Consider the following 22515-nt stretch of genomic DNA (forward strand, 5'->3'; position numbering starts at 1 on the left):
TATTGCTTCTAATTATTTTGGCCAGTTTGACAGTTTTAAAAGATACTATCTCAAACTTAAGTTACTTTGTGGTCCTGATTACTAGAGAGTTGGAGCACTTTCTGTTGTGGTTACTTTTGGAATTGCCAGTTCAAGTCATTTGAACATATCTTTCAATAAATTCATAAGATTTTCTCATAGATGCTGAATGTCAGACTTTTATCTCAAAATTGTAGCAAATATTTTCCTCTTAAAGAGTCAACATTTCTTTTTTGTTGCATAAAATCCTTTTATTTTCATATAATTAAATCCATCTATTTTGTTGCTGATAATTTTTATTTGTTATATACAAATGAACAAAACTACATCTCTTCACAATTGAGTTATTATTAACTCTTTTCAGTTTTTAATGCTAGAAAAAAATCAGATATCATTGAATCAATTGGAATTCATATATGTGGTGTGAAGTATTGATTTTAGTTCATTTTTTACTCTACTGCTGTTCAATTTTCTCAGCAATATTTTTTATTTATAAGTTTGTATTTATAATTTATATATATTTTTTTACCTTTCTCGATATTCCATAATTGTGAGTTTAATCACAATCAAATCGCTTGCATACAATTGGTTCTAGTTCTGAAGTCTTTTGTTTAAATTGTTCTCATTTTTTAAAAGATTGTAGCACTGATCTCATGATATATCCAGCTTCATCTTAGTTGAAATTTAGATTTTTAAGAAGCACAATAAAGTTATTCTCTCTAAGAATTTCAAACAATAGTATACATTCTTGTTTTCAGATATCTGTTGAATGTTCCTGGGCCATTTGACTTTGCATCACCTTTGTGTAAAGGAAATTTTGATGATGAGATGTTAACCCATCAAGTCCCGTATTTGTGGCTGATCTACTGGTGAGAGATTATCTAGTGTGAGGAGAAAGATGTATTACATACCAGGCATGCATTCAACATTTATTAAATTACAATTATGAGAAATTAAAGTGAAGTTAAGAGTATAATCTAAAAGCAAGCTTGAAGGAATTTGGAAGTAAAATATCGAAGTTTTTATGCTTTTTTACAATATACAATCTGAGATGAATCATTCAGCAAATAATGGTTAACATAAAGATCAAATGGAAGATTGCTCTAATAATGTCTGTCTAAAGTCTGCCTTTCCTTCACTTTAATACAGTTATGCAAATTAAGAATTGATCTGTAGAGATGTAATATTTTTCTTTCCTGTCCTAATAGTCTGTGTCAGTCACTTCAGACAAGTGTTGAAGAAACAGTGGATGCATATGAGGCAGCTCTGGGGGCAGTTATGCATTCTGAGATGGTACAGAACATCTGGATGGAGTAAGTTCTGTTCTTAGTGTAGAAACTGGATTTTCAAAATGTATGTTATTTAAATGCATGGTTCAAAAGTTATAGAATTTTAAAATAGTTCCTTTTTTTCCCTTGTACAGTTACCTTGTCTTTGCAAATACTAGAGCTGTTGGATCCAAAAATAAAGTCCAAGAATTCAAAATTTTTACAGATTTAGTGAACAGATGTTTGGTGACAGTTCCTACCCGATACCCAATTCCTTTTAGTACTGCTGATTACTGGACCAACTATGAATTTCATAATAGGGTAAGATGTGTAATATTGTTCTACAATGAATTTCCCTTCCTAATTTCACAGTCAATTTTGATTATCCTTAAGATCAAAAGTTTTTTTGGCCTAGTTTCTTAGGCAGCTGATGTCTCTTTCATATGCAGAACAACTGTGCTATAAGATTGTATTACAGCAAAATATGTTTGTTTTTTGTCACATAAAATACTATTTTTTTCTTGAAAGGTAAAAAACTGAAAACTAGATTAGGATATTTGCAGTTCAAAAATTGTTTTATACTAGAATTACTTAACAGTTAATTGACTTCCACTTATTGAGATAGGAAATCATGATTAAATTAGAAATCATGATTCGGAAGAGCAAATTTACTAAAGTTAAATGTAACTGCTTTTGGTTAATTTTTTTGATGAAAATATAGTTACAGAAAACATAACTTGAAAGTATTGGCACCTTTTCAGATGAAATAGAAATTATTCATGATACTTGTTTAGTTCTGGTTCATCTTATTAGTCATATAAAATAATGGCCCACTGCAAAATTATTGAAACTTCTCAATTTAAAATAGTAAGACTGTCTTAGAGTGTTGTTAGAAGACATTCTTGCTAATCAGGATAACCTAAGGTCTATGCTTGTACTTCTACGATAGTCTTTATTCCTGGGTTTTAAACCACTTATAAACATTAAACCATTTAAACACAGGCATTCTATGAACAAGATGTCAGGTGACATTAAGGCCTAGACATGAAGGCCTATGATTTGCCCAAGGTTCTGTAACAAGTAAAGATAGTATTTTGTAGTACGTGGTTCTCATTATTAGACCACATTTCCTAATTCATATTTGGAAAACAACTCAGTAGTAGTAGTAACTAGTTCATAGCCCCATATGTCATAATAATTTATGCACATGTATGAGAATACCATTTTGTTTGTTTCATAGGTAACTAGATATTGTGTTTTTAGTTACGTTCATTTCCCTGTCTTTATACTTTTCAGGTTATTTTCTTTTATTTGAGCTGTGTTCCAAAGTCCCAGCATTCCAAAATCTTGGAACGATTTTGCTCAAATATGCCAACCAATCCCGGACTTGCACTGAGGTAAGGAACAGTATATAAGTATTTTCTTAGTGGCTGTTATTTATTTAAAAAAACATTCTTGGAAGTTTAAGAAAAAGCTCTTCAGACCATTTTTCCCTTGCTATCTGCAATTTGAGACTTAATAAGGAAGTCATTGACATTAGAGCATTCACATGAGGGTCACAGTACTTTTAGGTCCTCAAGTATAAAAGGTTAAAGGTAAATGTATAAATGAATCTTACTAGTATAAATAAAAATGTTAGACAATACAGAAATCATTTTTTCTTTAATTTGGAATTCAATGTAGTTTTTTCTCTAGGAAACTTTATCTTCCCAACCTCCCAAATGTGCTTTAAGATTAGTATTGAAAGTAGTTTGCATTCCTTAATCATTCAGTACTCAGGAGAGGTAGCCTAGGTGACTTGGGAAAGACAGCCTAAGATTATAGAAGTTTGTTATGGATAATATATACAGGTAATTAACAAACAGTTCATTTAAAAAATATATCTCTTCTTGTCCTGGTTGTTGTGAGAGATATTTTTACATAATTGAATAGCACTTTTGTCCAGGATCTTTCTCTTGCTTAGGACACAATAACTTAGGAGGCTTCTCTTTGGTTAGTTCTCGTGGTGATAGGAGTGATTCCAGTCCTCTCCCACTCCCCCACCCCCCCCAACCCTCAGTTCAAAAAAGCTACCCTGGACATTTAGATTCTACCATGAGTGTTGCTGCCCCCCACTATCCACAAGAAGTTAAGAAAATTTGCCTAAGGTGCGTGGTCATCCTAGTGAGTAATGTGGAACTGTGGAAGGAGCCCTGTATTAAGGTCTCACTCTGCTTCAGGCCTAGTGACCTTAGGCAAATCACTTAGTTCCTCTGGACCTCAGTTTTTATCTAAAGTGAAGGGCTTGGATGAGATGACCTTTAAGGTCCCTTCAGGCTTTAAATCTGTGATCCTCTGATCTCATAGTCACAGGTGTTGCTGATGGAATTCAAGATGCCTAGGTGCATATCAGGTATATTTGCTTATCTTTCTTTTAAAGTGTCCATATTTCAGTTAACATGAACATTGGAAGTGGTAAAAACAGAAACAAGAAGTAAGACCTAAGAACAATACAGCCAGTAGTTTTTTGTCATTAGTCTAAATAGGTTCAGAAGTAAAGGAACTGATCTACTGAAGTTAAGAGCCAGTATTGTGAAATACTACTTTTTATATGCAATGTGTGAATAAGGAAATTGGGTCACTTTTTTCTGTATGCCTTATAATATAGCTGAGACTTTTGAAAGTGTTAAGCAATTAAATCACTGATCCTCGCTGGCAGAGGTGTGTGTGTGTGTGTGTGTGTGTGTGTGTGTGTGTGTGTGTGTGTGTGTGTGCATATTTGTCCTTTTGTTTGAGGGAGGAATACAAAACCAGCTTAGTTATGATTTTAGGGACATTGACATTTTCATTTAAGGAGCCTTAAGTTGGCCATATTCCATTCCCAATTAAATGCAGGATGCAGCAAGAAAATGACCAGAAAAATAGCAATAAGTTAGTGGAATATTCTCTTCACAGATGTTTCAGTTTTCTAGAAGAGTTTATGTGAAGAGATAGCTGGCATTTATATAGCACCTTTAGATTTTTGTAAACTACCTTACATATCTCATTTGCTTTCATCTTACTTGCTCTTTCTGTATGGTTATGAAAGACAAGCATTTTACTCCATGGCAAGATTCTTGACTTGACTTCCTGCTTTCCTGGGTAGCAAAGATATTATAGAAGCTGACTTTCTCAGTTGGCATGTGATGAAAATCTTTCTTACTGTTTTCCCTTGTGGAGCTGAATTAACTAGATATGGCACTTTTGTTCAACAAGATTCTCTTCATATACTATATTTGGGTTTTCAATGGTTGCAATGATCTGTTCATTTTCCTGAATGTACTTTACAGGCTACTCCAGCAAGAATGGGAAGAAAGCAATGTTCAGATTCTGAAACTACAAGCCAAGATGTTTACATATAATATCCCAACATGCCTGGCCATCTGGAAAATGTAATGCAACAGTCATATACATGTTTTCATAGTTATTACTTTTGTTTATAAGATTTGCATCATACAGGTAAATCTGAAATCCGACATCCTTTTTGCCTTTTCATGGATACCAAGAGGAAATGCTAATACTTACACTTGGTTTAAAAAGTGAGAGACCTTTGTTTTCCTTGAAGAAAACATTTATCAAGTAATCTAGGCACTACTAAAATGACATCTTTTAAGTGCCTTTTTTATGATTATAATTATTTAGAAATGTGCTCATTGTAGTAACTTTGTTTTTACAATCTCCTTTTCTTCCCTGCTCCTCTACAGGTTATAGTAATTTTCATTATTAAATAGTGAATCGATCTTTTGCATCAACATTGTTTATAATCAAAAACTGGAATGTTGTCTTCTTGTTAAGTTGATAAAAATTGTTGGATTTTTTTTTTCTTCACTATAGGTTTTCCTCATTGGAAGTATAGCCTGTTACTTTCAGGAAGTTTTGTACTCTGATCCCACAGTCACTATTATGCCAGTAATGGCATCTTAATTATGTTCAGAGATATATAATTTTCTTCCTTTTCTATATCCTTTTTTCTCAGAGCCATTGCTGCCGAGAGCTTTCTAAAAGGACAGAGAGAGGTAAGCTGGCATTGCTAGATCATTTGTATAAAGTAATCAATTTAAATATTCAAAATCAAGGATTTAAAGCTCATTTTCTTTATTTAATGCCCAAATTTAAGCAGCCATCATGTTTCTTATATATTAAAATATAACATGTGTAAGTTGGCTTTTGATCACAGTGGGTTAATGATTTATTAAATGACTAAAGGACGTTATTCATTGAATAGTTTTTATTAAAACAGAGCTTTCTGTCATGTTTGATGGAATTGTGTGTATCTTTTTTGCAGGTCCACCATTTATATCAGAGAGCCTTTCAGAAGTTACCTCTGTGTGCAACACTGTGGAAAGATGTAATGTTTTCACCTTTCATTTGAACTTGAAGTTTGCTAAAAATTTTCTGCATGTGCCATATCCATTGATGTGGTAGTGCCCAGGTTTTAGCTAAATCTTAGTTGTCTGCTTCCCTGTCTTTTACAGCAACTGTTGTTTGAAGCATCAGGAGGAGGTAAAACTGATAACCTGAGAAAACTAGTTTCCAAGTGCCAAGAGATTGGAGTCAGCCTAAATGAGCTCTTAAATTTAAACATTTACAAAACAGAAAGCAAGAATCACTGAACACTGCGTGCAGTCAGTCCTAAGTCCTATTAATAATTGCCAAAATCATTTGAATGATTCTTCAAGATTAGGCTGATCCCTGGCTAAGGTCTGTATAAGGCAGACAAGCATTGTTGATCATATCAAGTCCCCTACAATCTCCTGTCCTTGAAACCAGAAGCAATGAACATGACCCTCTTCAGTTGGATAAATGGACTTCCTGTTTGGCCTGCTTCTAGGCCCTTCCAGATTCTCATAACATCATGTACGTAAGTATAGTTCATCAAAGTGACTGACATTTATTTTTATTTTATTTTGTTATTTTTATTTTACTTTTCTCCCCTTACGTTGTGGTGTTTCCTGATTCACTTGACACTCTCTGATGCCTGAGAGATCCGTGTTTGGAATTAGTTCCTAGGGCTGTGTTTACAGTAAAAACCAAACAGTCCATTTTGTTTTTTTTTTTTTTTTTCCCTTTTTAAACCTTTTGAGATTCTTCATTACAGGATATAAAACAAAAGCAGTCCATCTTAAGGAAAGTGTAACTGCCATGGCCACAAGTCTGCTAGTGCACTTGAAGGCTCTAAGAGGGCTGTTCACTGCCCTTCTGCATTCTGGACTCGTTGCTGAGACTGTTTAACTTGAAGATAAAGAAACGATCACATATGCCAGTGCATCAGAACCCGAGTGGTCAATTATTATGTGCAATTTTTTTTGTAAAGAAATTTTAATTTATAATAAAGTTTAACAGTTTAAAGAACAGTTAATATTTGAACTGCTTTGTATTAAAATACTACTCTGTAGTATTATAATTGTTTATACAAAAATATTTTGAATATAAGTTAACTTTAAAACAAACTTTCTGTCTTTATTATCTATTCACTTTACCCATTTTAGGAAAGGCTGATGTCATCCACAACATTTACCATACAATTAAATACATAATTTACCCTTGGAACATACCTGCCATGGAGTAGGAATTTAGCTTTTTCAGTATGAGACAAAGGGCTTTGTTTTGCATTGTGAACAAGCCAGTTAGGGTTGATAGTGTTACACTTGTCTATGGGAAATGTCATCTGCATACACTGGTGATGTAGATAAAATATTTTACATTTGTCCAGTACACTTTACAAAGCTCATTAGATACATGATTTCATTTGGCCTTCACCTTTTGAGGTAGATAGAAGTTTCGTCATTATGACCCCATTTCATCATTGAGGCTCAGCAAGATTATTAAACAGTAAATGACAGACGTGATTGGAAAGACAGAACCCAAGTCTTGTCATTGCCGGTACCCTCTCCACTGCACCACTATATTGCTTCTCAATCATAGAAGAAGCTTTTCCTTGTTAGTTTTGTACGTTGTGGTATGCTTACTGCTGACCTGATGTTATATGATCATAGATTGTCAAGTTTGTTAAAAGATTTCAAAAGGGAACATAAGAGGTCATCTCTTCCTAACCTCATTTTATGGAAAGGCAGATAACTTATTCAGGGTCACCCAGGAAAAGTATAATAAATGGCAGAGAGGAGATTCAAATTCAAGTTTTTTGACTCCAAATAGAGGGCTTTTCCCATCATACAAAATTGAGGATGATCACGACTTTAAAAAAAAATTTAAAAAAAAATTCATTAGCTTCCTATAAATGCAGACAGCAGTGCCACATCTAAGAGCTTAGATCTTGAATTGGAAGTTTAGGATTCTTGGGAGGTAAAAAAACAATGGACTAACTCATAATGGAACTAAATTTAAAAAAAAAACTAACAAAAATTTAGGCTTTATATTCTAGTTAAGAATATGGATATTCTTATAAGAATCTGGATAAAAATGGTACTTATATGAAAACATCCCTCACAGCCACAGCCCCCCAAAACAGCTTTTGTAGTGAGTTGACTCTTGATTACCTACATGTTGCATCCATAGCTTAGGTGTGGGTATCTTCCCCAAGTCATTTGGAATGTCTCACTTAAAGTGTTGGTGCAGGCTCAGTTGGGAATATGAAGTTTTCTGGGAAAAAAGGTATTAATGCATTCCAAGATACAGATTTCCAGATTGCCTGATAATTGAACTACTCACACATTTACCTTTATTTTATACCACTTGATTGTCTATTTGGAACTTGGCATGACTATAAATTTTCATATGTCAGAAAAAATAATTTCAAAACTCCGTACTTGGTTATCAATACACACATCCTTGGAATTGTTTTTGAAATTATCTGATATGTGTATTATTTACAACTTTAGTCACACATCATACTTGAAGCAATAAAAGCAGAGTAGTGAAGAAAAAGGGAAAGAGTTCCATATGTGTTTTAGGGTTAGCATTCAATCTGAATGATTTAGTATTGCAAATTAGCCCCTCAAGTCAATTTATCACACATACCCTTTTTTTTCTGGAGACAGACTGATGGACTATTTGACCTCAAGAACTTAAAAGTTTTGCAGTTCTCTGAAGACCAGTTATCCTCTGTATAAGAGATTCCAGGTTTAATTTTTTTCCAAGTCAAATGCATTTATTAAACACCTGCTGTGTGAGGCACTGCATTAAACATGGGATACAAAGAAGGGCAAAAAGCCCTTCTCAAGGAGCTCACAATCTAATGGAGGTGGAGGGTGTGTATGTGTGTCTAGGGAACATACAAACTACAAGATAAAAAAAAGATGCGTTAAGGAGGGCTGAAAGTTCTTGTGCAAGGTAGGATTTTACTTGACACAGGCCAGAAGGGGGAGATTAGAGCATTTTAGACTTTGGGGGACTGCCAATGAAAGTCCAGTCAAGAGATTTGGGAGTGTTTTGTAAGAGGAACAGCAAGATGGGTAGTGTCACCGGATCATGGAGTTTGGAGGAAAGTGAAGAGTTAAGAAAGAATGGAAAAGTAGGAATGGGCTAGGTTTTGAAGGACCACAAAAGCCAAATAGAATTTTATACTGATCCTGTGGGTAATATGGAGTCCCTGGAGTTTACTGAATGATCAGATCTGCACTTCAGAAGATCAGTCTGACAAAGGACAGGATGAATTAGAATGGGGAAAGACTTTGGGCAGGGAGACCAACGGGAAGTCTATTACAATAGTCTAGGTGTGAGGGGGTGAGGGCCTGCAGCAGGGCTTTGAGAGTGTCAGAGGAGAGGGAGACATGTTCGAGAGTCTGCAAAGGTAGAGTCATCGGGACTTGGCAAACATTGGGATATGAGGACAACATTTACGTTGTGGGCCTGATTGGGATGATGGTGGTGGGTGGGGGGGCGGGGAGGCAATGAGTTTGGTTTTGGCAGTGTTGAGTTGAGTACATCTTAGAGGTGTCCAGTAGGCAGTTGTAGACGCAAGATGGGAGGTCAGGAGAGAGGTCGACTGTTACTGGGATATGAAAAGGTGCTTATCGAAATGACAGCACAATGGGGGACGGCGGCTCTGGCATGTTGTGCGACCTATCTTGGCAATAGTTGTTACAGCGATGGTGTGTTTCAAACAGCTGTCCCCCACGTTCTCTTAGGAAAACGGTCACAAAGCTTCTTAAAAACAAACACAACCTTGGGGTTGGTGAATCTGTCCTAGATTGCCTCTAATCTTACTGCTATAGCCTTTTAACATGCAATAACTATATAAAAGGTTAAATGGCAAGTGGGATGAGGTTTGGGGATGGCATTTTTCTACTCCCTCAAGCTTGAGGGTTTTTGTTTTTTGTTTTTGCGTTTAAAAAACTAAATGGAATGTTAAGCTGGATGAGAAAAGTCATTCTTGTAAGGCAGTGCCATCAATCAAACCTTAAGCCCTGATATGTGCCAGGCATGATGTTAAATGCTGAGGACACAAAGGCAAAAGATTGTGCCTGCCCTTGAGAAGGTCACAGTCTAATGGGGGAGACTATGTAAACAGCTGCACAAATATGCTATATTCAGAATAACCAGAAAATAAGTGGCAGATGCTAGAATTAAGAGATTGCCTTGTTAAGAGTCAAGACTGAATGAACTGAATGAACCCCACTATGCCTGGGGGCAAAGGGAGATGAGTTGTAAATTCTGGGCTATTACTTCTTGTAAATGAAGTAGAACAGCGACAGATGGCAGCTTATTTTTCTCATTTTAGGGAGCATAGCCCAAGTATTTGATGATGGTAATTTGTGTGTACCTTGTAACTGAAAATGAACCTTGTAACAGTGTTGTCATTGAATTATCTAAGGCGGTTTGCTTTCAATTAAAGGGTACATAAATCTACTACATCATAAAGAATTAGGAAACTCCAGGTGCAGCAACCAAGTGGGGAAAGAAACCAAGCACACAGGCAAGAAGGGGTGATTAGGAATGACAAACAGGCAATGACTTTTAGAAAATGCAAATATTTACCTTTTCTTTGTGGAGAAAGAGTTCTTTGAAGAGAATAAAGTTCAGAGCCAGTCCACAAGACTTAAACCTGTACTGTGCTCATAGACTCAATTTTCTTGAGTATTCAACTCAAGGTAATTCAGACTCCTGTAGTTTTTGTGGAGGGGAGTAGGTGATTGGTGTTAAAGCCAGACATTCCACCCAGCATTTTCCAAACACTACTAGGTGGTGCCGAGGATACCGAGTCAGACAACCCACCTCCCCCAGGGATCCTACACATAGTAGGAAAGATGTACTTAATTCCAGCAGAGAGGAATGAAGTCCACAGCAAGTGGGGAGAGGGGGTAAGAGGTACGGGTATGAACAAAGATCTGGTGACAAAGGGCAGGATGAGGGGGCAGGGTTGAGAAAGGTTCAGTTTGGCAAGAATGGTAAAATGATCGACAGAAATAGAGCAGTCTGAGGTAGGGGCAAACTTTTGGGGAAAAATACCGGGCTTAATTTTGGACATCGATCAGAACCCTACCCGAGCTCTGGGAAGAAGTTAGAGGTGGGGCAACAGATCTGGGGATTTTCTGCCTAACTGAAGTAACGAGTTGTCAAAATTACCAAGGCAAAGAAAATAGAGAAAGAAAGGGGCAAGGATGAAAAGCTCAGATTTAAGGATGAGGAGGCAGTAGAAGAGATGGAATCCATTAGGAAGGGAACCAAATCAAGGCAGGGCAGTTGTCCAGTGTCACACACCACAGAGACTTGTTAAGGAGGAAGATAAGGAAAGGAAAAAAAAATGCACTTGGATTTAGCATTAAGGAGAGTTGTCAGTGACTTTAGAGAGAGCTATTTCAGAATGGTAGAGGTGACTGAAAACATTTTACAAGAAGGTGATCAAGTGAATGTGCATTTCTCTTAGAAGTGGTGAATGGGAAAGAGAAGTGTTAGGAAAATGGAGTGAATAGGGTGCATTAAAGCTGCTGTTTGTCCTCAGCGTGGTAGTATCTCAGCCCCTTCCTTTTTTTTTTTTCTTTTTTCTCTACAGCTTTTACTCTGGCTTCATGCTCAGTTAACTTCATGATAACCCACTGAAGTGATTTACTACCTATGGTTGTTAAACCCCTCTTCCCCTCTTATCCACAATTGCATCCTTCCATCATTTCTGACCTAATTCACAGCTCAGGGTAACCTCCCTTAACTGATATTCACCACTTGTCCCAAGGCTGCTACACGTTGCTAGAGAATGCCACAAACGTGCTTTCTTGAGCGGGACCCTTGCTCAACAATCCTTGACTCTAGTTGCCATAGAAGAAACCAGTGGCCTCTCTTGGATGAGTCAGGCAGATGAGTTCAGATCAATACTCTGACACTGATTAGCTGTATGATCCTGGCCAAGCCCTGAACTTCTGTTTGTCTCAGTTTCTTCAACTATAAAATGGGGAAAATAGCCCTATCTCAAAGGGTTATTGTGAGAACCAAGTGAGATAATATTTGTAAAAAGCACAGTGCCTGGCATGTAGTAGGCACTGTATAAATACTTATTCCCTTCCTCCCCTTCATTACTTCCCTGTTTCACTGTGCGCAGCTACTCTTCCAATTTTTTAAAAAAATTTCTTCTAAAGAGTCCATCCCCACCTAAGTCAAAGCAGATGAAGTCCATCCAAGAAGCAACTCCCTCAATTCCCCACCTCTACACACTATGGTATCTCTGCAATGTCGTCATCCATTCTCTTGCTTACTTCCTGTCTTTTTGACGATAGATGCCTTTGCTTTTTGCCAAGTCTAATCTATTTGTTCCTGTCCTTAACTTACTTCCTACTCTTTGTTGTTGCTGTTCAGCCGTTTCAGGAGTTTTCTTGGCAAAGATGCTGGAGTGGTTTGCCATTTCTTTCATCAGTTCATTTTACAGATGAGGAAACTGAGGCAAACAACGTTAAGTGACTTGCCCAGGGTCACATAGCACCATCTCTAATTCCACAATCTTAAAAAAGTTTGTGTTCCACCCTTCTTCCTCATCCAGTCACTATTCTCATTTCTATTACGTTTTCACTAAAATTATTGAAAGTAATCTTCCTCATACACTGTTGCCTCTTCCTCCTTATCACCCACCTATACTGAAACTATTTTTAAAGGTCACTAATGGCTTTATCACTACATCCTAAAGCCTTTTCAGTTCGTATTTTCCTTGACCTCTAGAGCTTTGGGTGCTGACTACCTTTTCCTTTTGGATAATTTCTCCCTTGATTTCTGAGACATTGCATTCTGAGTTCCATCTCTCTAATCTCTCTGTTGTCCTAATCCCTCAATGGTGTACTCCATGAAGTTTATCCTCATTCCATTTTTCTACAGTGTTTCTGCAATTTTATTCACTTTGATGGTTTCTACAATTATTTCTGCCCAGATGGCTCCCAAATCTGTTATCTCTTGTCCTGACCTCATGAGATATAAACCTTCATTGCATATTTATAGGACAACTCTGTTGGCTTCTCAAAATCAAGATGTTCAAAATTAAGTCTGTTTCCCTAGGTCTTCTCCCCCTCTTACCAGCCCCCTTTTTTTTTTTTTGACAGCACTACCATTTACTCAGTTACCTATGTTCAAAGTTTAGTGCTTTCTTTGATCTTTCCCTTTTCCTCTATACCCTTACCCCCACATCAAAACAGTTATCAAGTCCTATTATATCCACTTGCATATCTATTGTATCTATCCCATCCTCTTGATTACCATTACCTGCTTAGAACACTCCCTTAATACTGCCCAGATAGTAGCATCCTAACTGTTTTGCTCTATTTTTTCCTTCCTAACCTCACATGGTACTTGGTTTGTACCCATCTTATATGCCAATCCACTATCATTTTTAATTAATGTTGTTTATGTATGTGACATAATCCTTGGGTGGGTAGGGAGTAGAACTATGTCATTTAATCTTTGTCCTTTCTCAGCACCTAGTACAGTTCTGTGCAAATTGTAGATGCTTAATAAACATTTATAGAAATAAAAAAATAATGAGAGGATGGGAAAAATGAACTTTTGTGACTTTTAAGGTCTATCAGGATCGGGCCTATGGAACATATTTAGTCCTCAGTGTGTCAATACATCAAGAGATTTGTGATCTCATTGATCCCTCCCATGGTGCAGTTTGTAATCTTCCCGTATCTTCTCACCCTGTGTGATTCTTGTCCATGCCCTTTTATAAATCTTTTTCAAGGGATTTACATAACATTCCTGAGGTCTGTAGGTCTTCTGTAGTTAGCATTGTGGCACTCCATTTTGTCTCATTCTTTTTCAGTGATTGGCACACCTTTTCTGACGGCAAGTCATCCAGATATCTTTTTCGCGATTCTGTAGAATTCATCATCGGTAATAAAAAGGTTTCAGCATTTTTACCTGCCCATCAATGTATCTTCACATTGCCTTTTCATCACTGGCAATTTTGATTCTCTGGAGGCTGTGGTGTGCTTTGATTCCCAGTCATGATAGAAAAATAAAGTATTAAGTTCTTATAGGAGCTGTGCTAAGCACTGGAGATAAGACAAGTAAGAAGGTCAGTCCCTGCCCTCAAAGACCTTACATTTCAATAGAAAAAGGCAACACCTGAAAAGGAGCTAGAAAGTCCACGGGGAGGTGGTGTGGAGATAGGTTGGGAGTGAGAAGCCCTTGTAATGAATAAGATAAGATGAAAACCTGTTTATCAGAACACAATGTTCTAGGGGCCTGGGGCAGGTCCAAAGTTGCTTTGGGGGAGAGGGAGTGGTAGTTGAGATTGATGGCTGGAGTGCAGGTAGTATGGTGAGAAGGTGGAGGAAAAGTAGCCAATTAGCATCTCAGTATGTCAATAATTCAAGCAAAAAACTTTTCCCAGCATCAGACGGACTAGAAGCATCTTGTGGCATAGTGAAGAGAGCATTCGATTTGGGAATGGGAGGACCTAAGGTTGAATCCTGCCTCAGACAGCTGTGTGACTCTGGGCAAGTTAATCTCTCTCAGCCTTAGCAGCTTGCTGGAGTGTATAAAATCTTCCACTGAGCTGTCAAATTGATCTTCCTAAAGCTCAGATCTGATCATAACACTCCCCCTAGTCAATAAACTTGATTACCTCCAGGATCAAATAAAAAAAAAATCCTCTACTTGGCTATTAAAGCTCTTTGTAATATGGCCCTTTCCTACCTTAACAATCTTACATCTTACTCCTCACCATATACTATACAATCTAGCGTCATGGGCCTCTTTGCTATTTCTCCAACATAATACTCCATCTCCTGACAGCACTTCCATGGGTTGTCCCTAATACCTGGAAGACCCTCTTTCATCGTCTCCATCTCTTGGCTTCTCTAGCTCCCTTCAAGTCTCAGCTAAAGTTTCACTTTCCCCCAGTCTTCCTTAATCTTAGTGTCTTCCATCTGAGGCTACCCTCTGACTATGAGCTTCTTGAAAACAGGGACTATTTATGGAATTTTTTTTTGGTCTTTGTATCCCTAACACTTAGCACAAGTGCTTAATAAATGCTGTTTAATTAGCTAAAGTGCTTTGTGAACATTAAAACTGTCCCAAAAGTCTTAGCATAGTTTAAATCTTTAATAGCTTAAAACTAGAGTAAGACTTTTGGATAATAATAAAACAAAATAAAAGTCTTTTGGGACATTCTGTATAACTTAACTATAGTGACTTTTGGTTAATTTCCCCTTCTTAGCTATCATAGCTGTACCATACGACTGACTTGCTTCAAGTGATACAGTTGTATTAGTCACAGGGCATCTGGGCTTTTTATTTCATTTCTATTCCCATTCAGTTCTCTCCAGATATCTATCATATCAAGCTTATCTAAACTTCTTTTTACTTCCTTGACTTCTTATTTACTTTTTGGTTAGATTTATCTAGTTCCAAGAGGAGAAAATTAAAGTTCCCCCACTATTATAATACTACTATCTATCTGCACCTGTAATTCATTTAGCTTTTCTTTTAAAAATTTAGAAGGGGGCAGCCAGGTGGTGCAGTGGATGGAGCATTGGCTCTGGAGTTTGGAAGACCTGAGTTGCAATCTGGCCTCAGGCACTTGACACTTACTTGCTGTGTGACCCTGGGTAAGTCGCTTAACCCTGATTGCCTTGCCTTGCCAAAAAAAAAAATAGATTTTAGGAGAACAGATCAAGGGGCTCTTTATTTCTAATAGAGTTGCAGAAGATACCAGAATACCTAAGAATTCAGTCATGCTGCCCCCCCCTGCTCCCCCCACCACACACACACACACACACACACACACACACACACACACACACACACACACACACACACACACACACACACACGTTGGTCTTTTGAATTATGTTGCTGCTGGACAGAATTCCTGAAATATGCTGCTGCCTAGTTTGTTTGTTGTTAACAATACTGATAATAGGAAAACTTCAGGGTGGGGAGGCTGGGCTTTGGGGTGGGGAGTGGGTTGGGTATTTAAGAATTTCATTCAGTCAATAAACATTTATTAAGCCCCTACTCTGTGCCAGGCACTGTGCTAAGCACGGGATATACAAAGAAAGGCGAAAGACAGTCCCTGGGGAGACAACATGCAAATAACTATATGCAAACAAACTACATACGGTATAAAAAGGAGATAATCAACATTAAGAGGCACTGGAAAAGGTGTCCTGTAGAAAATAGGATTTCAGCAGGGACTTGAAGGAAGCCAGGGAATCCAGGAGACAGAAATGAGGAGGGAAAGCATTCTAGGCATGGGGGCCGGTTAGCAAAAATTCCCAGAGCTGAGAGATGGAGGGTCTTGTTTAAGGAACAGCCAGGAGACCAGTGTCCCTGGATCAAAGAGTAAGCTGTTGATAACAGTCTCTCAGCGTCTTTGAGGTGCATAGTGGGAAGGTGTCCTCATTTCACAACCCAGGGAAATTGGTTTTTTTTTTTTGACATGACCCCCTTCCCAAGAGAAACTAGATTAGATCTTGAACTATGCAATTTAATGCTTCTATCAGAAGAGACCCGGAGATCTATATACATTTTTCAAGGGCATAAACATCAAACTGAATGATTTTGGAGGCAATCATGAAGATGTATCATGTATCATAGGCACATGAACCTAGCTATTGGAAGGTCCATTTAGTCTTGACACCTTCAGCTTCCTGTGCTGCAAACATAAAAATCTTCAACATGGGCATACGAATGTACGTGGAAGATCTGATTGGAATAGTAGCTCCACAAATCTCCGTGACCACATCTCAGAAGTGTCAGATTCTTGAAGTTTCACAGGTAACCACGTGTGATTCAGAATACTCAGAGGAAACAAATGCTAATAAAACATAAAGGAACATTATTCCTTTGGGGAGTCATGTTGATTTTTCGGACTACTTAGAAAAGGACTATCCGGAGATGATCAGAGGAGTGCTTTTCCCTCCTCTCCCCACCACCCCCAAGGATAAATTTTACCCCAAATACCAGAAATGTTTGCAATCAGCTCGGAACTATGTGATGCCAAGAACAAAATACTTGAGTTGGGGAACAAAAATATTTGCTCAGGCTTGGGAACATGTACTTCCTGGTTTGATCAAGAGAGCATAAATCCCAGAGCATGTGGCTTCTATAGTCAATTAATATTAACCTTAGCTGGGATATGACCTTGGCAGAGATACCAGACAAGTCTTTTTTTGTTCCCCCAGACTAAAAACCTCTTACTGTACATAGAAGCCAACAACTTGTTTGTGTATAGCAGGGAAGGGTGCCCCACAAATACAGTAGAATAACATTGGTGTTTTAATTATTTCGTGCAAGCCGATACAATGACTTTTGGAGTCCATCCAAAATATAAATAATAGGACTTACACATTGAGGGCTCTCTTGTGTGAATCGGTGTCTGTAAAATGCAAAATCAAACAGACATATAAAAATATGATTCTATTTACAACCCTTCTTCGAAAATATCTTGCATAAGCAGTGGTTTGAGGGCTTTCTGCCAGGTTTTTTTTTTTCTTAGCTTAGCCAAGATCAAAGGTGAGGTTAAAAATACAGTTTGTTTCCTTTTGTGGTCATCCCACTGCATTGTTTTTCCATGGGTTCTTACTTTGTGAAATAGCCACTATGGAAGTGAAGTGGTGATAGCTAATGGTCAGCCTACCGTAGGTGGTCCAGACCAATTAGGAAGACAAGGTGGGGAGAGCACAGCACAGAAAGCCGTATGCTTTAACAGGGATGTGTCATATATCTCATAGTGCAGCCAAAACAAACACTCAGCCTGGCACATCATATTACCAAGTTTATGAGTCTGCCTGAATACAGATCTGGTTTTTCTGTGCTAGTTGAATGGGAGGTCCAGGCAAGAAGAAAAAGGCAGATGGGGAGTATGAAGAAATCTTAGTCTGATAGCATGAGTAGCAGATATGAATGCTAGACCTAGTTCCATCACAATGTGTGACGTTAACAAATCATTCAAGTGTAGTTAACCAAATCGCTAAGATTGGAATAATGATAGCTATCCCAAGAGGCAGTTGGGAAAGAATTGGGAAAGATCTAGCTTCAAATCCTGCCTGGGATAGACACTGTCTTTGTGATTCTGGACTATTCATTTATCCTCTCTGTGTTCTAGGGAGCTCTAAGACTTTGAATTGCAAAGAATTCTTAAGTTTGTAGAGGGAGTTTCCTTATCTGGGAATTCGTAATCTCAATGAACTCACAGATCCAGTCCTCGTCCCTATAGTACCCTAAATACCTTATGAGGATGTTGTAAGGTTCAGATAAGAGAACAGATGGAAAATGCTTAGAAAAACAGAATTCCTATGTACTGTTATTTCTGAGATTGGTTTGGGGAACCTTCATGAGTACAAAGGGATGTGGCAAAATCTTAACATGCTTCTCAGGGATATAATTTCATTATTCTGAGTTGATAAAGAACACATGCCCATAGCCATGGCCAAGCCTCCAGCACTGATTCATAATTAGGAAAATACAAATAAGAACTGGCCGGCTCCAATTTAGGTTCAGTGGGCCATTCCAAGAGTTACTCTCCGGTGTTTTTCACCACCTGAGGCAAAAGAATAAATGCATAGGTTTGGCATTAGGGTTATAGGTTGCCAAGGATCAGTGAGTTCCAGAGGGGAGTGCTGGGAAAACCATTCTCCTAAGCACTTAGTCCTCAGATATCTTGGTTAACAGCATCTTAACTGATATCAGTTTGTTGAAATTTAGGGAGAAAGCTACTTCCTCAAGATTAGTTATATTTAATCCGCTTTCATTTATCATAAGATCACAGTTCTCAAGATGGAAGGGATCTTAGAGATCATTTAGTCCTACCCTATTTTGCAGATGAGAGAGGGAAGCCTATTTAGTTATGTGATTCTTAGTTATGATCAGACAAGTGGGTAGGGATCGGAGTTAGGATTTGAACTCAGGGTCTCTGACTCTAGCCAGTGCTTTTTCCATTGTCCCATGTAGGACAGCCAGGTAATAAGTGGCAGAGGCTTAGGCACAGAGCAAGCATTGCTAACTGCAAGACAGTTAATTAAATAAACTCATTCTAAATATTCATTTGGAATATGTTTCCTGATTCTTATTGGAGCTGCTTCAAAAATGGCAGGATAGAATAATTGAAGCTTCAACTCCTTGGGTCCCTAATCTCCCTGTGACATAGTGTTAGGAAAACAATGAAATAGTCCAAAGGCAGGCATTTTGGAAAAAGAGCAATGCGTGTAGACAATCCCCAATCTAGATAATCTACCCCAGAGACAGAGTCTCTTTCACTTCCAAATTCCAGCAAAATGACCTAATGGGGGCTTACATGCTACTGGGTCCCTGGAGGGGATATTATTGTGATAGGACTGTGGGGGTGGGAGGTGTGGGTGAGTGGATTGATGTATTATGGATCATGGGCTCAGTGTATCTACTGGCAGTGGCCTTATGTCCTATGTCCTCATATGGGTGATGATTAAGGGAAGTCATACTGTAGATGTAAAGGGAGATGGGGCAGAAAAGGACCAAGAAGTACAGAACCTGCACATGCCAGGGGACAAAGTATACCCCTTTAAGTTTTGATGACTCAGGGAAATATCCTGGGCTTGCTGTGTTACTTATGGTTTGTCCAAGTTCACTCATACAACTAGTAAGTGTCTGACCCAGGTTAGGAATCTAGGCTTCTCTTGAATCTAAATCTAATCTTCTCTCGAATCTAAATCTAAGCCTCTTTCTACTAGGAGTTGAGGTTTGTGAAAAATACTAAGGACCACAAAAAGGTCTTTTTATCTTAAAAAGGTCTACTCAAAAACAGGTTGTGTTTGTCCTTCATATTTGAAGAGGACCATGACATCAGGAAAATGATGACATGACTTGCAGTTGACTTTGATTTGAGTGAGGGAAAGAACGGGGAATGCTGAGCCTGTGGAAAAGAAGATTTAAAGACCAAAAATATTTTTTTTTTTACTTGCTCTCCTGACCCCAGAGAACTAACCTAGGAAAAATGAGGACAAGTTAAAGACTTAGGCTTCATATAAGGAAGAGCTTTTTAACAATTGGATCACATCCCAAAAGTGGGATGAGCCACCTTAGGAAGAGTGAATTCTGGATTAGGGAAGGTCATGGAGAGCATAATGGACACTTATCAGATATATTGTAGAACTAATTTCTATCCAGGATTGAATGACCTCTGACGTCCCATCTAATGGTGAGATTCTGTAGTTCTGTAAATTAGAAATGTTTAACTTTTGTATGAAAGGCCTTGGAAGGAGATGTGAGGACTTTATATGTGAGGGACCATCACATTGAAGAGTTATTAAATAATCTTCCTTGGCTTCAGAGAACACAACTCAAATTATGGTAAAATGGAAAGAGCAATACATTTTAAGTCAGATGACCTGGGTTCAAGTTCCACCTCTTGTGTGACCTTGGACAAATCACTTAATTTGATAGAGATTGGATAGAGAAATGAGGGAGAGGGGAAAATCGAGGAGGACTCAGTTTGAGAATCTGAATAACTTAGATGATTGGTTTCCTCAACCAAAATTGACAAGATGATAATACATTATCTTATGTGGCAAGAGCAAGGATAATATGTGTTTGGCAGAAGGCTCCACTTGCATCCCTGGGGGAAAAGCCCTCTCGTCTTTTGGTGGACTCACTTTGGTGAACTTTTGGGAGGATAAACAGGATAGGCAGGCATGGATGTTTTTTGACCTTCATGGCTGGAGGAAAATTGATGAGATCACAAACGCTTTTGAGTATCTGAGTGTATTTGTAATATCCATGTGAGACAGGTAGGAATAGGAACTGGACTTATGATTTCATTGGTTTAGAGAGCTCCCAGGCAAGGAAACTCCTTCTAATTCCAAGGTATTTAGTCCTACCCCTGCCATTTTAGGTTATGACTCTTAGTTATGATCACACAAGTGGGTAGGGATCAGAGTCAGGATTTGAACTCAGGGTCTCTGACTCTAGCCAGTGCTTTTTCCATTGTCCCATGTAATAAGTGGCAGAGACTTAGGCACAGAGCAAGCATTGCTACCTGTAAGACAGTTAATTGAATTAACTCATTCTAAATATTCATTTGGAACATGTTTCCTGATTCTTATTGGAGCTTAATAGCCTTATGGGTATAGAGGAGTAACTTCTTCAGAGATAGCTGAGAGACACGAAAGACATGGTCATAAGAGCATCTAACTCAAAAGGGGTATTTGTGATGATCAATTAAGATATGGAGAACTTTAAAGTGCTATATCAATGCTAGCTGTTATTTTTATTATTATTTAAGGTGCAGTCGTCTGTTTCTTATCCAGTCCCATGCCCCTCCATAAATCAAACAAAATGAATCCCTCATACATTGCAAAGGTTGACTGTGTAGGATAACTGGTGTCCATATCCACTGTTCTCAGGATTAGGCTCTTTTGGCAAGCATGGAAAACATTTCAACTCTTCCTCCTTACTAAGTTTTCCAGATTAAAAAAAAATGAGTGACTTGAAAGCAGAAGGGCACCAGAGATTCTAGTGGGCAAACAGATCTGCACAATCTTTTTCTAATTATCCTAACAAAACAGCATATCAGGAATTCTCATTCTTCCATTGGGAAAGTTATGCTAATAAGAAACAATGGTACTCGCCCTACCTAAGATCAAAGCTCTCCTCTAACCCTTAATTCTGTTCTTGTTAAAAAAAAAAAAAAGACCCAGAGAAAGCCCAAGAATGTTTATTTATGTGGATAATATCCCTATGGTTACTTATTGACTTCCATGGTGGTTTATCACTTCAGATGAACTGCTAAGTAGGCTAGTAAGATTTGGTCATAAATGGTAATTGAACATCTTTCCTCCACCTGAAGAACAGAGACTTCGACTTTGAGTAAATATGTAGCAGAGTTATAAAAAAGTAATTCCTTAAAATGGAAATAAACTATTTTCTATAATAAATATACTGAGTTCTGTGTTTTTCATTCTTAGCTTCATTTAATTTTTATATTTAATTGGATGAACTGAACTAGAAAAATCTGGACTTATTCACATGCTTTTACTGTGTGTGTGTGTGTGTGTGTGTGTGTGTGTGTGTGTGTGTAGGAAACAGTGGTATGGATGTTGTTCAGATAATTTGTAGTTGACTTTGGAATGTGTTTTTGTACTTATGTTTTTATGTGGATGTAATCTAATCTGGGAATTTCCAATATTGTAAACCAAGTAATAAAGCTGTACCATGAAGTCCTGACTTGAGAAGAGTTGGAAAATCATCCACTTTCCCTGGCCTAACCCCTGCTTTCAGTCCTCAGGACGAGCTTGCTTCTCATTCTTTGCTGGAAATTGATAGCTCTACCTCTCAGACTGATTGATGTAAAACATCAGCTTAATCTGAACCACCACTGTTTTTCAATTCCATCATAAAGTTAGAATTAGGGAATTATGGTTTTAAGGCTATTGAATTATGAAAACCTTCTTTGTGAACATTTAGCGAAATTTTGCTTAGTTTCTTTTCAAGCACTGGGTCACTTACACTGAAGCTCAAGTCACATCTTCATTTCTGTTTGTTAATGTTCCTGAAACTGACATGTTCCAAGAGAGGCCAGAAAAATTATAATGAAATGTGCTGTATTCAGAGGCATTTCCCAAATTATTTAATGATGAGTTTTCCTGGCTCCTTTCGGTAATTTGAATTCTTGGGAAACAAGGAGTTCTTTAAGGAGCAGGAGGTTTTTGCCCTGATTACTGCTGCATGGTAGTCATTGCTTTGATTAACATTATTCTTTATTTTGCTTAGCATGAAATTGACTTTACTCAAAGTGTCAAGGTTACTGCCAGTAAACCCTTCACTGGTCTTGTCTTCTGCTAGTCTTTTTTTTCAG

At 37.8% G+C, this 22515-nt stretch overlaps 1 protein-coding gene across 2 annotated transcripts in view; it reads left to right on the forward strand.

Annotated features, from left to right (window-relative positions):
* The window catches only part of ZFC3H1 (zinc finger C3H1-type containing), a 65312-nt gene extending 58662 nt beyond the window's left edge, over nucleotides 1–6650 (forward strand). For both annotated transcript variants that reach the window (XM_036759420.1, XM_036759421.1), the window contains exons 28-35: nucleotides 777–887; nucleotides 1227–1331; nucleotides 1442–1607; nucleotides 2583–2683; nucleotides 4595–4696; nucleotides 5281–5320; nucleotides 5590–5652; nucleotides 5780–6650. In XM_036759420.1, coding sequence (XP_036615315.1) covers nucleotides 777–887; nucleotides 1227–1331; nucleotides 1442–1607; nucleotides 2583–2683; nucleotides 4595–4696; nucleotides 5281–5320; nucleotides 5590–5652; nucleotides 5780–5917 — 826 coding nt within the window. In that variant the 3' untranslated portion in view covers nucleotides 5918–6650. The remainder of the gene's footprint in view (nucleotides 1–776; nucleotides 888–1226; nucleotides 1332–1441; nucleotides 1608–2582; nucleotides 2684–4594; nucleotides 4697–5280; nucleotides 5321–5589; nucleotides 5653–5779) is intronic.
* The last annotated feature ends 15865 nt before the right edge of the window (nucleotides 6651–22515 follow it).

Source organism: Trichosurus vulpecula, chromosome 5 (assembly GCF_011100635.1).
Source record: "Trichosurus vulpecula isolate mTriVul1 chromosome 5, mTriVul1.pri, whole genome shotgun sequence".
NCBI classification, from domain to species: domain Eukaryota; kingdom Metazoa; phylum Chordata; class Mammalia; order Diprotodontia; family Phalangeridae; genus Trichosurus; species Trichosurus vulpecula.